A 14,054-nucleotide genomic window follows, 5' to 3' on the forward strand; every position below is an offset into this window, starting at 1 on the left:
TTATTAAATTATGTATGTACCATGGCGTGAAAATACTTGAACACCTGCATAACTTTAGATTTTTGCCACAAAAAATATACCTATGAAAATCGACCAATCGTCAACAAATAATACATAATAGTATTTTTCAGATAATGAGCCAACACGAGTAGGTCTCCAAACATCGGAATGAATAAGATCAAATGCAGAAGCAATTTGGTTCTCTAGTAAAAGGCAATGTATGAGCTTTTGCAAGGGCACAATCATCATAAGTTTTATTAATTTCAGATTTGTGAGTAAGTGTATCAGGTAAAACACCAGATGAAAATAAGAAATTCAAACTTAAAGCATGAGGATGGCCAAGATGATAATGCCAGAGTGTGGAGTGATTGATTATACCCCTATTTGATTTTGATGAGCTCAAAACATTTGAGTATATTTCATGTTGTACTAATGAATTTAATCTAGTGTTTCAGGCAAATATATGTGAATTTATCTTTAAGAGCATCGAGCTTTGGTTCAAAAAATTTTGGCTAAGTGTTGAACTCAATTAAGCCAAAGTCTGAATCTCGAGTCGACTCCGGAAGATTGCGAGTCAACTCTAAGTGTTTCAGAGGTTCTGGCACAAGCTCGAGTCGACTCCGGTACACTACGAGTCGACTCCGACTGAGAACAGATAGAAGGACAGAAAGATGAACTTCAAATCCTGTCACCGAGTCAACTCCAGAAGGCTTCGAGTCGACTCCGATGCTTGCCGAGTCGACTCCCGACGGTTCCGAGTCGACTCCAAGAAGTAACAAACAGAAAGACAAAGAAGTGTTTTCTAGACCCTGTTACCGAGTCGACTCCAGAAGGATGCGAGTCGACTCCAACGTTTGGCGAGTCGACTCCTAAACATGCCAGAGTCGACTCTCAGAGGAAAGCGGACTGAAAGGCAGAAAACCAAACTCAGTGACCCTGTGAACGAGTCGACTTTGATAATTCGGGAGTCGACCCCAAGTCAGCCGAGTCGACTCCAAAAAAGTGCAAGTCGACTCCGAGGCAGCTTAGATCAACAGATAGAGGATCGGTTTTTCGGGCTCTGAGAGCCGAGTCGACTCCAAGAGGATCCAAGTCGACTCGAGAAAGAAATGCAGAAAAATAGATCTCTAGAATTCTGAGAACGAGCTGTCTCCAAAATGCCGAGTCATCTCCAGATCTTAGCGAGTCGACTCCAGGGTTGAACCGAGTCGACTCCAGGTTGGGACGTCACTTTAATTCAAATTCTGAATAGTGGGCGAGTCCTCTCCAGTAAAGCATGAGTCGACTCCAGCAACAGCCGAGTCGACTCCGACCCCTACGGATACATTGTCAGAAGATACAGACTGTGCAAAACGGCCACAAATCAATGTCTAACGGCTATTTTTCAAAAGAGACTGTTTAAATAGCCAGAGTAAACAGTAGTAGATAAGTAGAGAGCTATTCCATTCAAGTAAAAAGGTATTTCCACCAACCAAGAGTTCTCAAGAGTAAATATAAGCAAAAGAAGGAAGAGGTGCATTCAACTCCATCCGACAAGCACTTCCTTCACTTTCAAGGCTCTCCTACTGTTCTCAAATCTTCAGTACTTTCCAAAGGAGACCCAGAAATCGAAAAGTCCCTACTTCTCATTCCAAAATCTGTTTGAGGGCTTCTAACCTTTACTTTGCATTTATTGTTTTCACATCTGCTTGTTTAGAAGCTTTCTCTGTGAAATCCCAAACACTACTTTTCTTATTTGATTCAATCAGGGGATTGAATCAAGGGTTGTAAGGTTTGTTAGTGAGCCTAAGTTAAAACCAACGGTGTAAGGGTTTGATTGTCATCCCGGAAAAACAATCGGATGGTTCTAGTCAGTGAGCCTGTGAAAACCGACCGAGTTCGTTGTGATCTCGCGAAAACAACAAGTTGGATTGTGAACTTATAAAACAATCGGCTGTAATTCAAGAAATTATAGTGAACTCCCAAGTGAAGCTTGGGGAGTGGATGTAGGAGCAAGGGTTGGCTCCGAACCACTATAAAATCTCCTTGTGTTTGCATTAGCTATTTGTCTCTTCCAATCTCCTCATTAAGAAGCTTAATTAACTTGCTTGCATTAGATTTAATTATTTACTAATCAAGTTTTTAATTGTTCGAGAATTAATCCAAACCCAATTCACCCCCCCTCTTGGGTTGTCTCTTTGGGCAACAAGTGGTATCAGAGCCGGAGCTCTTATATTAAAAAAGTAAAAGATCAAAATAACAACCCCTTTTGGATCTTCTCTTAGTGAGGGACAATCCACCAATAGGCCTCCGTTCTTCAATGGAACTAACTATACCTATTGAAAGGCTAGAATGAGGATATTTATCCAAGTCCAAGACTATGATATTTGGAGCATCATAGTTAATGGACCATGTATTTCTTCTATCTATGTAGATAACATTACTATACCCAAACTTGAAAAAGATTGGGATGATAGTGATAGAAGGAAGACACAACTAAATGTCAAAGCAATGAATGTACTTTTTGTGCCTTAGATCATAATGAATTCAATAGAATCTCTACTTGCAATTCTGCAAAAGAGATATGGGATAGACTTGAAGTGACCCACGAGGGCACGAATCAAGTCAAGGAATCTAAAATAAACATGCTAGTTCATAAGTATGAATTGTTTAAAATGGAATCTAATGAAACCATCACTTGCATGTTCACTAGATTTACTGATATTGTCAACGATTTAAAAAGTCTTGGCAAAAGTTATACTAACAGTGATCTTGTCAGGAAAATTCTTCGATCTTTACCAAGGTCATGGAAAGCAAAGTAACGGCGATCCAAGAAGCTAAAGACTTGAACAAGCTGCCACTCGAGGAGCTCCTTGGATCGTTGATGACACATGAGCTCACAATGAAGCAACACAGTGAAGAAGAGTCCTCCCACAAGAAAAAAGTAATTGCCCTTAAGTCCACTTCTTCTAACAAAGATCCCTCTTGCAGTAGCAGCAGTAAAGAAGAAGACAATGAGGGAGATGAAGATGAGGCTCTTCTCGTGCGAAAGTTCAGAAGATTCATCAACCAGAAGAAGTCCTTTCATCAGAAGAGAGGTTCCTCAAGTTCCTACAATAAGGATAAAGGTAAGGAAAGAAAAAGTGAGGAAATCGGATGCTATGAATGCAAGAAGCCGGGACATTTCAGAATCGACTGTCCCTTGCTGAAGAAGGGCAGCAAATACAAGAAGAAGAAAGTTCTTGTCTCTACTTTGACCGACTCCGATCAATCATCATCATCATCGGATGAGGAACAAGAGGAAAAAGTAAATTTTTGTTTTATGGCGAACGAAAATGAGGTAATATCTGAAACATATTTAGATTTTACCTTTGATGAATTGTATGATGCTTTTAATGAACTAATGGATGAATATAAGACAATAAACCTTAAAAATAAAGAATTGAAACTAACTAATCAATCTTACACTCATAAGTACGCTAAATTAAGTAAAGATAAGGACTCTATCATCAAAGAAAACTTAGAACTTAAAATAAGCAACCAATTGCTAACTCAAAAAACTAATACTTTAATTAAAGATAACGAAAGACTGACTAAGGAAGTTTCAGAAATTAAAAATAGTAACCAAACTCTAAAAGATAACTTTACAGAAGATCTAAATTTACTAAAAATAGAAAAACTGAATTTAACAAAAGAACTTGAAAAATATAAACCTATAGTTGAGAAGTTTACCTTTAGTTCTGAAAAACTAGAAATGATTCTTAATAATCAAAGAGCTGTATTTAATAAAGCCGGTTTAGGATATAAGCCTAACAACAAGCAAAAATTTTTTTAAAACTTTTTTGTAAAAGCCGGAGAAAGTAAAACCAAAAATGTAATTTGTTTTTGCTGTGGTAAAGTAGGACATATAGCAAATGTATGTAACCACAAAAAAACTGAAGTTAAAAGAATGATTAAAAAGATTTGGATTTCAAAAGAAACCAACATTACTAACCTTGAAGGACCCAAGAAAACTTGGGTACCTAAAACTGTATGATTTCCTTGTGTAGGAGTGTCTTGCAGCCAAGGTCAACAAACACTGTTGGTACTTGGATAGTGGCTGCTCAAGACACATGACGGGTGACAAGGAGCAATTCTTCACCCTAGAGCCTAAAGAGGAAGGTGCGGTGACTTTTGGAGACAACAACCAAGGTCACATCATTGGTATAGGTAAAATACAAATCACCCCTTCAACCTTCATTGATAATGTGCGGTTTGTAGATGATCTTAAGCATAACTTACTTAGCGTTAGTCAATTATGTGATAGAGGTTTTGATATTCTGTTTAAGCCATCTTTATGCATTGTAACCAACTCAATTGACAATAGCTTAGTATTCAAAGGAATAAGACGTGGCAATGTTTATCTAGTAAATCTTGAAGATCTCGCCAAAAATAGTCGTTGCTTAGTAGCTAGTGATTCTAAAGTCAATAATGCAAGTTGGTTATGGCACCGTAAATTAGGTCATGCAAATATGGATATAATATCAAAATTAGTTAAAAGAGATTCTGTGATTGGTTTGCCAAAGCTAAAATTTGATAAAAATAAAATTTGTGAAGCATATCAATATGGCAAACAATGTAGAAGTTCCTTTAAATCCATAAATTGTGTCTCTACTACTAGACCCCTTGAACTACTTCACATGGATCTGTTTGGACCAACTAGAACCACAAGCCTTGGTGGAAATAAGTATGGTCTTGTCATTGTAGATGATTTTTCTAAATACACATGGGTCATATTTTTAGCTCATAAAGATGAAGCATTTTCAGTATTTAAGAAATTTCATAAGGAAGGAACTAACTCGAGAAATGCTTCAGTTATCGCTATTAGGAGTGATCATGAAACGGAATTTGAAAATCATCTATTTGATGAATTATGTAGTAAAAATGGAATAACTCATAATTTCTCTGCACCTAGAACACCACAACAAAATGGAGTTGTGGAAAGAAAGAATAGAACCCTAAAGAAAATGGCTAGGACCATGTTGTGTGAAAGTGACCTTCCAAAGTATTTTTGGAGAAAAGCCATTAACACATCATGTCATATATTAAATAGAGTTCTATTAAGACCAATTATAAAGAAAACACCTTACGAACTTTGGAGAGATAGAAAGCCCAAAGTAAACTACTTTCATGTGTTTGGATGTAGGTGTTTTATTCATAATAATAGCAAAGATAACTTAGGTAAATTTGATTCCAAATCTGATGAAGGTATCTTTTTGGAATATTCTACATCAAGTAAGGCTTATAGGGTCTTCAACAAAAGAACCCTTGTTATTGAAGAATCCATCCATGTTGTTTTTGATGAGTCTAATGATGCTTTCTCCAGCAACAGAGTAGTATTTGATGATGATGCAGGAATAATTGAAGAAAAGATGGATCACATTACTCTACTAGAGGATGAACCCAAGCGAGTTGAAGAAACTACAACAAGCCAAGATGTAATTGCCGAACATGGGCTTACAAAGGCTTGGAGGTATGCTCACGGTCATCCTAAAAAATTAATCTTAGATGATCCATCTCAACCTGTTAGAACTAGAGTCTTTCTTAGAAACTTAAATAATCATCTTGCATTTGTTTCACATTTAGAACCTAAAAACATTGAAGAAGATGAAAGTGATGTAAATTGGATAAATACTATGCAAGAGGAACTTAACTAATTTACAAGAAATAAAGTATGGAACTTAGTTGAAAGACCCACTGAATACTCAATAATAGGAACTAAATAGATATACAAAAATAAACTTGATGAAAATGGAGTTGTGGTTAGGAACAAGGCTAGACTAGTAGCAAAGGGCTATAATCAAGAAGAAGGTATAGACTTTGATGAGACTTTTGCTCCTGTAGCTAGACTTGAGGCAATTAGATTGTTACTAGCATTTGCATATAAAAAAGATTTCAAATTATTCCAAATGGATGTAAAAAGTGCCTTCTTGAATGGGTATATTAATGAGAAGATTTATGTAGAACAACCTCCTGGTTTTGAGAATCATCAATACCCCAATCATGTTTATAAACTAAATAAAGCACTTTATGGTCTAAAACAAGCTCCTAGAGCATGGTATGAAAGACTTAGCAAATTTCTATTAGACCATGAATTTTCTAGAGGAAATGTTGATACAACCCTATTTTTGAAAAAGAAAAACAGAAATATGTTAGTAGTGCAGATTAATGTAGATATTATTTTCGGTGCTACTAACAATCGTCTTTACGAAGAGTTTGCTGAATTAATGCAGAGTGAATTTGAGATGAGCATGATGGAAAAATTGAACTACTTCCTCGGACTTCAAATCAAACAATCCAAGAAAGGAATTTTCATCAATCAAGCTAAATACATCAAGAAAATGCTAAAGAAGTTTGATATAGATGGAAACAATGAGCTCATCATGCAAACTAGACAAAGATGAATCAGATAAATCAGTAGATCAAAAGCTGTATAGAGGTATGATAGGATCTTTACTATATCTTACAGCAAGTAGACCTGATATCATATTTAGTGTATGCATGTGTGCTAGATATCAATCTAGATATCAATCTAATCATAAGGAATCACACCTAATTGCAGTTAAGAGAATTTTTAAATATCTCATAGGAACAAAAAATATAGGTCTATGGTACTCTAAAAAATCAAACTTAAACTTAATAGGGTACACTGATTCAGACTTCGCTGGTTGTAAACTTGATAGAAAAAGCACCAGCGGGTCTTGTCAATTTTTAGGAGAAAACTTAATTTCATGGTTTAGCAAGAAACAAAACTCGGTTGCACTATCTATGGCTGAAGCCGAATATGTTGCTGCCGGGAGTTGTTGTGCTCAAATTTTATGGATCAAGCAACAACTTGAAGATTATGACATTAAACAAGATAAGATTCCCATAAATTGTGATAATACAAGTGTCATAAATCTAACTAAAAATTCAATTCAACACTCAATAACTAAACATATTGAGATAAGACATCACTTCATAAGAGATCATGTGTTAAATGATGATGTGATGCTTGAATTTATTTGTACTGATGATCAACTTGGTGATATCTTCACAAAACCCTTGAGTAAAGATCGATTTTGTATTCTTAGAAGAGGGTTAGGAGTGATTGATCCATTCTTGTGATACTCCCCTATAATTCATTGATTTTGATGATTAGCTTATATTGGATATAGGATTTCTCGTATATGGTCATCAAATCATTCCTTAAGTTCTAAAGATTTCTATATCTCTCTCCGTTGGCACGGAATTAACTGAGTTTTTTGGTCATGTGCCAGAGTTCGAGTTGACTCGAATAGATTTTAGAGTCGACTCGCGCATATTTAGGAGTCGACTCGTGGGCGAGTCGACTCGCGCATATTTAGGAGTCGACTCGAGGTCGAGTCGACTCGCGACTTACCGGAGTCGACTTGAGGTCGGAAATCCGACTTTTAACCCTAAGCGGAATGTTTTTCTCTTCACTTCTATTTTCAGCCGCCACTGTTCAAAAGCCCTAGAGTCGTCTCCTACCTCGTCTCCGACCTAGTTTTGGCCTTCTCTCTCGTGTTTTCTCTTATTTTTCTTGTCCTTCCCTCGGTTTTTAGGTCAAAATGCCTAGGAAAGCCGTTGTCCCGAGCCGGAAGAGACCTCTCACCGCAAGCGGCGCCGAGCGACGGTCCAAGGCACGGAACGAACCCGTGAGGCCACCACCTCCGGTTCCTTCCCCGCCTAGGCCGGTTCCCTCACGTCCGTGCGCCGGGAGGGTTGTCTCTATCGGGAGGAAAGTCAACTTTGACTTCCTCTTCCGGGAAGGGTTCACCCTAGGGCATCGTCTTAGGGCCCAGGGCTTAGAGTTCTTTTGTTCCCTTGACCTCCCTACATACCCAGGGTTAGTTAGAGAATTTTATGGGACCGTCACACGGGGTGGCGGTGGTATCTAAAGGACTGTAGCAGGAGTCCCTATTTTCATTTCGGAGGACTTCATTGCTCGAGTCCTCCATCTCTTCCGAGAGGGGATTGCTCCCACATATCCATCCGATAGGACTGAGGCCCTTACGGCCATTTTAGGGAGCCCACCTCAATCCCCCATAGAGGAGGTGTCTGCATATCAGCTTTCAGCTGAAATGCGACTCCTCCTAAGTATCATCTCTAGGACTCTCTTTCCTAAGACCGGGAGGTTTGACTTCATTTCTGAGAGAGACCTAGGATTGATGTTCCACATTCTACAGGACATCCCCCTGAATTTCTCCAAACTCATTTATAGATATATCTGTGAACCCCTAGATAAATCTAGGTTGAGTCTCCCGTATGGCATGCTTTTCACACTCATCTTTAGGGAGTTAGAAGTCCCTATCCCTAAGGGAGAACCCTCTCGCTCCCTCAGACACACTGACCACATGGGTGGGGGGACTCTCCACTGAATGGGTTTCCACAAGGTGGAGGGAGTTTGGGTTAGGAGAACATCTTCATCCACACCATCTGACCCTACTACTCACCATTCACCTAGTCCTGACCATGACCAAGACCACTACACAGCTCCTCCCACTTTTTCTTCAACTTCTGGTCCTTCATTCCCATCTACTTCAGCGGGACCATCTACAGCTCCACCACCTCAGCTACCTCTAGAAGTCCGGATCAGCACTGAGCAGCTCCGGAAGATAAGACAGGAGATAGTGAGGGAGCTGAGAGATGATATATTGAGAGAGCTGCGAGGTCCACTGAGTGCTCCCTCCACTGACGTCGTTCCCTCCTTAGCAGCGGTGTCCAAGATGATAGCAGACCTTAAGGAGGAAATGTACAACATAAGGAGCCTAGTCCAAGGTCAATACTGGAGCCTTAGCGACATAAAGGATGACACAAGGAAGATGCGAGACAGCGTCAGAGAAGAGCTGGCAAGCCAGAGTCAAGGTGCGGAACGGCTTGCAAATGCCTTAATCTTCAAGCTGGACACTATTCAGGAGAGTGTGACCCAGCTAACTGAGATACAATCTAGGGCCACCTCTGAGATCATCGCACAACTAGGGAATGTATCTGAGGGGATAAGCTTGGTCATGAAACATGCTAGACTGAGTACGAGAGCCACATCCTCCACTACTAAAAGATCGTAGTGTATTTTTGATTTTATGATGTACGGTCCCTTGAGGACTTTTCTGATATGTACTCATATTTGTACTCAATTTGACTTTAATACAATGAATAGAAATTTTCTTTCAAAACTGTGCAAATTGACTTCTTATCTTTTTCTGTGTTTTGTGCCTTTTTGCTATGATGACAAAAAGGGGGAGAAAATATGATGAATTGAAATATAAAGGAAATCACTAAAAAGAAAATTCTTAAAGCAAAATGTAATTTGTTCTTAGTGTGTAAAGAAAATCACTAAAAAGAAAATTCTTAAAGCAAAATATAATTTGTTCTTAGTGGATTCAATACCTTGAGGCTCATTATCTCTCTGTTGGGGCTCCTCAAGGAGTAATCTCCAGAATCTATTCAAGGAATATTCGGAGAATAGTTGAATCATACTCAAGAACAAATTGTCAGATTTTTCCTCTGAAAGTAAGAATTTAAGCTCAAAAGTTTCAAAACATTTAAAGTAAATCACTACCAGAAAACACGCGTATAGTGACGGAGATTCCCGTCACTATACCGTGTTTCTGGTTACTAATACGGAATTTGTGACCGGAGCTCCCGTCACCGAATTGGTTACAAAAACATGCGTTACTAAATTCTCAGTGACGGCGGCGATTTCCGTCACTACCCTTTGTGACAGAACCGCCGTCACTAAGCCGTTACAAATTCAAGAATTAAATATTTAAAAAATTACGTATTTTCCGTCACTATCCAGTTGCGGCGTTAGTGATGAAGGTAACTTGGCCACTGATTTTGTTACAGAATATGGTCACAAGTTTGGTCACTAATCTGTCACAACCTTCAGTGACAGATTTAATCGTCACAAACATGGTCACACATTTTGTCACTACATTTGTCATTAATCCCATCACTGACTCTCAAGACAAGGTTACCGTCACTAATTTGTTACAAACGCTCTGAGCAAAATCAATTTTTATTAACCAAAATCCTGTCACTAAGTTTACGACTGCTGTCACAATAATTGGTAAACAATTTAGTAACCAAAATTTGGTCACTGATCACAATCTAATAACCTGGTATATTTGGTACATTGATTGGCTCATAATAATAATAATAATAATAATAATAATAATAATAATATCATTAACAGCAAAGGCATTCAACATAACGCAAAAAGCATTTAAATTATCAATCAAAATAGGCATCAACATGTTCTAAATCCATCTAAATCAAAGTCTAAAAATATGTCATAGAGATCAACAGAGATTTCATTCCTCCTAGGAATGCAAAGACCTATCATCTAAGGCAAAAACAATCATAATGAAGCATGATCAGCAGAACCAGAATCACCATTACTCCCCCGATCTGCATGCCTTGGTCCAAAGCCAATCTCTTCTCTCATCTTTTGAAGAACCTCCTCTTGCCATTTTTTCTTTTCCTACTCAAGAATACGTAGAAGGTCTTCATGAGTGTATAGCTCTGGAGCTTGACTTGTAGAGGTGGAAGAGGATGATGATTGCCCAATAATTCCAGTGAGATCCTCTAGGAGACTAAAGCCATAGATATGGCCATGAGTTGGGACACCAGTTGCCTCAAACCACAAGTCATAATCACGTGGAGGAGCATCTGAGGTGGAGGCATCACCATATTTTTTGGAGTATTCAGCTGAATACTTTGCCTGCCAGTTGATTTAAAAGAAGAGAAAAACATTATGGTGGATCAAACAAGAGATAAACATGAGCAAGCTCAATAATATTTATGAATCATAAAAAAATTATACTTACCATGACAGCTTCACTTCTCTTATCTACATATCCTCCCATGCCTTGCTTTGTCTTATGCATCCGATTAAAAGATTCAACTATTGTTGGCTCCCTACCTAACTTTAATTTCTACAAAAGAGAAAAGAAAAAATTCATTAACATATAATGGGATGATTTGAGATGATTGAACAATAATATAAAAATTATTATAGAAATCTAATTGAATAAAGATGTGTACCAGTCGTTCGTCATGATTGACAAATGCAATTAATCCTCCACAGTGTTTAGAGATGCTACCATTCTTCATGGTGTTTCTATTGTTTTTGTTGGCTTCTAATTTCTTCTTCCATTTTGGGGAGATCCAAATGTCAATTAGCTTATTCCAATTTTCTCTAGAGATCCAATTAGGGGGTTTATCACGGGCTCTATTTAAATCTCCTTTTGCTTCCAGAAGCTTTTGGCTTCTGACCCTCCCTAATGAGGTTGTCAACCGTCGCTGGCAATGCTTGTTCCAAACTTGATGCACATGATGCAATTGTCCTGGAAGAATTGTGTGTATCTCCTAACAATATATAGGTCGCAAGTAATCAGACTTACTAATTGGCATGTGTAACAAGGGCAAAAGTTAATGATAAGAAATATAAATTAATTACATCACCTCAAATTTGTTCCACATTCCAACTTTAGCATGTGTAGGGACCTCCCTCCATGACAACCACGGACCATTGAAAAATTGGCGCATTATAGCAATAGCTTTATGACTGACCTCATAATCAAGAAACCTGCAATTTAAAAAATATTCACTAGAAAATAAATTAAATACTATAAATGCAACAAACATATAAATTCAAATTAGTGATAGAAGAAAGTGATATTTTCATACATTCCTCTTGTGCACCTAACAATCACTTTTCCATTTGCATCAACAGGGGCTTTAAGGGTTGGCTCTCGGCCATTGCTCTGTCTTCGATTCTTTTGCCGGGGCTCTTAGGTCCAGAAATGACTAAACTTAGAAAAATGTAGGGTCGTTTTATACATATTGATGGTGGAAGATTGTAAACTGTTACGAAAACTGGCCAACAAGAATAAGGACGAGCTGCTTGGCTAAAAGGGTTAAAACCATCCGACATAACCCAAGTCTCACATTACGAGGCTCGGTAGAAAAAGATGGATGAATGCGGTCAAAGTGCTTCCAAGCCTCCCCACAAGCAGGATGCACCATCTCATCTGAATCACCTTCCTTCACATGCCATGACATGTTTTCAGCTGTTCTGCTTGACATAAAAAGCCTCTGAAGTCTTGGTGTTATTAGAAGATATCGCAACCTTCTATAAGGAATATCTTTTCTCCTACCACCACCATTATTTCTTCTAAGTTTATATCGAGGATGACCACAAATAGTACACTCAATCAAATTCTCTGTTTTCTTATAGAATAGCATACAATTATTCTCACAAACATCAATACTTGTATACTCCAATCCCAACTTCCGAAGCATCTTCTTTGATTGATAGAAATCAGAGGGCAGCTTCTCACTTTCCGGCAACATATTCTTCACTATTTTCATGATTCGATCATAGCAAGATATACTCATATTAAATTCAGACTTGCAATTTAATAATTGACTAATAGCAGATAACTTAGAGTGTTTTTTACACCCTTCCCACAAAGGTACTTCTGCATCTTTCAACAAAGAATAAAAATCTGCAGCATCCTTGTTTGGCTCTTCCTCATGATTAACTTCAAGTGCACTCCTCAAATGAAGTTCCTCTTCTGGACCCATAGCTTCCATCACCATGGTTCTATATTGCTGACCATGTTCATAACCAACATCCATTGATGTCGATGCTTCTACTGCACTTGTACTTATAGGAGCAACTGCACTAAGTAACTCCCCATGTGCAAACCATGTTGAATACCCCGGTGTAAACCCCTTTCTCAACAGATGAATATTGACCGTATCACAGTTAAGAAATTTCTGGTTGTCACATCTTATACAAGGGCATCTAATCTTATCACCACTACAATACTCTAACTGAGTAAATGCAAACTCAAGGAACCCTTTAACTCCATCACAGAACTCAGCTCTTATATAACCATTTTCACTAAGTCGGTGGTACATCCAATTACGATCAACTGACATAGTTCCTCTAAAAATCAAAAAAATAAAACAACATAAGAAAGCCTAGAAAATATTAGAGAGATGATTAAAAAAGAAAACAACATAAGAAAAACTGGATCATTAAAAACATGAAAGGCAAGATCATAAAAAATGTAAAAGAAACAAAAACTGGTATGATATTTATGAAAATGAGAAGTTATCATAAGCATGACAAAAATAAGTCATTTAATCTTGTCCCAGCATCATTGACATTGAAAAAGCATTCAATCTTTACAAAAAGCTGAACATAAGAAATTAATCTTTACACGTTATCTGTTCATTCATCTAATACCAGCAATATTCAAAAAGCATTTAATCTTTACAAAGACAAGAAATACAAGTCAAATCATCCAAATTTACATATGGAATACTATCTGCTTCACATAGAACAAATGTCAATATACATGATCGCCTCTGATGCTAGGAAAGCATGGTACTTCTTAGCAAGCCTTTTGACCAGCTTCTTGATTGCACACTGGAAATAAGTCACAACCATGAAGCAACACCACTTTCCACCACTTTCCATTTTTCCTTGTAGATGAACAATGATTGTAGTAATGAATAACATGATGAAGAAATTAAAATCCACGAACTTTACAGAGTCCCAACCCATCAACCCTCAAAATTACAACAGCTTATTTTTCAACAGAGCTTATTTTAAGATTACAACAGAGCTAGCAAATGGGTTTATTTTAGACATCAAAGGTCTAAAATCCATGAGCTTATTTTAAGATTACAACAGAGCTGACAGAAGAAACCATCAAATCACTAAAATCCATGAGCTTATTTTCATATGAAATTACAACAGAGCTGGCAAATGGGTTTAAGATTTTTTAAACAGAGCTTATTTTAGACAAGTCTCTCCACTCGAGTTGCAAGCAAGTTGGGCTGCAAATGGGTCTATAATAATCTACTGATTCAAGCGAGTTGCAAACAAAGCTTACACAGACCATGATTGAACAATAACAGAGCTTAAACAGAGCTTAACAATAATAACAGAGCTTAACAAATGGGTTTAAGATTGAACAATAACGCTTGCAATACAACTCGAGTTGCATCAAGAA

General features: G+C 37.7%; 1 protein-coding gene across 1 annotated transcript; it reads right to left on the reverse strand.

Annotated features, from left to right (window-relative positions):
• Nucleotides 1-11,892: 11,892 nt before the first annotated feature.
• On the reverse strand, nucleotides 11,893-12,972 carry LOC148699886 (uncharacterized). Its single transcript, XM_088711412.2, has one exon. The coding sequence runs from the start codon at nucleotides 12,970-12,972 to the stop codon at nucleotides 11,893-11,895; it is 1,080 nt and encodes a 359-aa protein (XP_088567538.2).
• Nucleotides 12,973-14,054: the final 1,082 nt, after the last annotated feature.

The sequence above is a fragment of the Phoenix dactylifera genome, chromosome 15 (assembly GCF_051530095.1).
Source record: "Phoenix dactylifera cultivar Ajwa chromosome 15, Ajwa_hap1_PhDact_Kaust_v1.1, whole genome shotgun sequence".
In the NCBI taxonomy this organism is placed as follows: domain Eukaryota; kingdom Viridiplantae; phylum Streptophyta; class Magnoliopsida; order Arecales; family Arecaceae; genus Phoenix; species Phoenix dactylifera.

What these genes read in the sequence shown, in the direction of transcription:
- LOC148699886 (XM_088711412.2), bottom strand. Translation starts at nt 12,972, where the DNA reads ATGTCAGTTGATCGTAATTGGATGTACCACCGACTTAGTGAAAATGGT.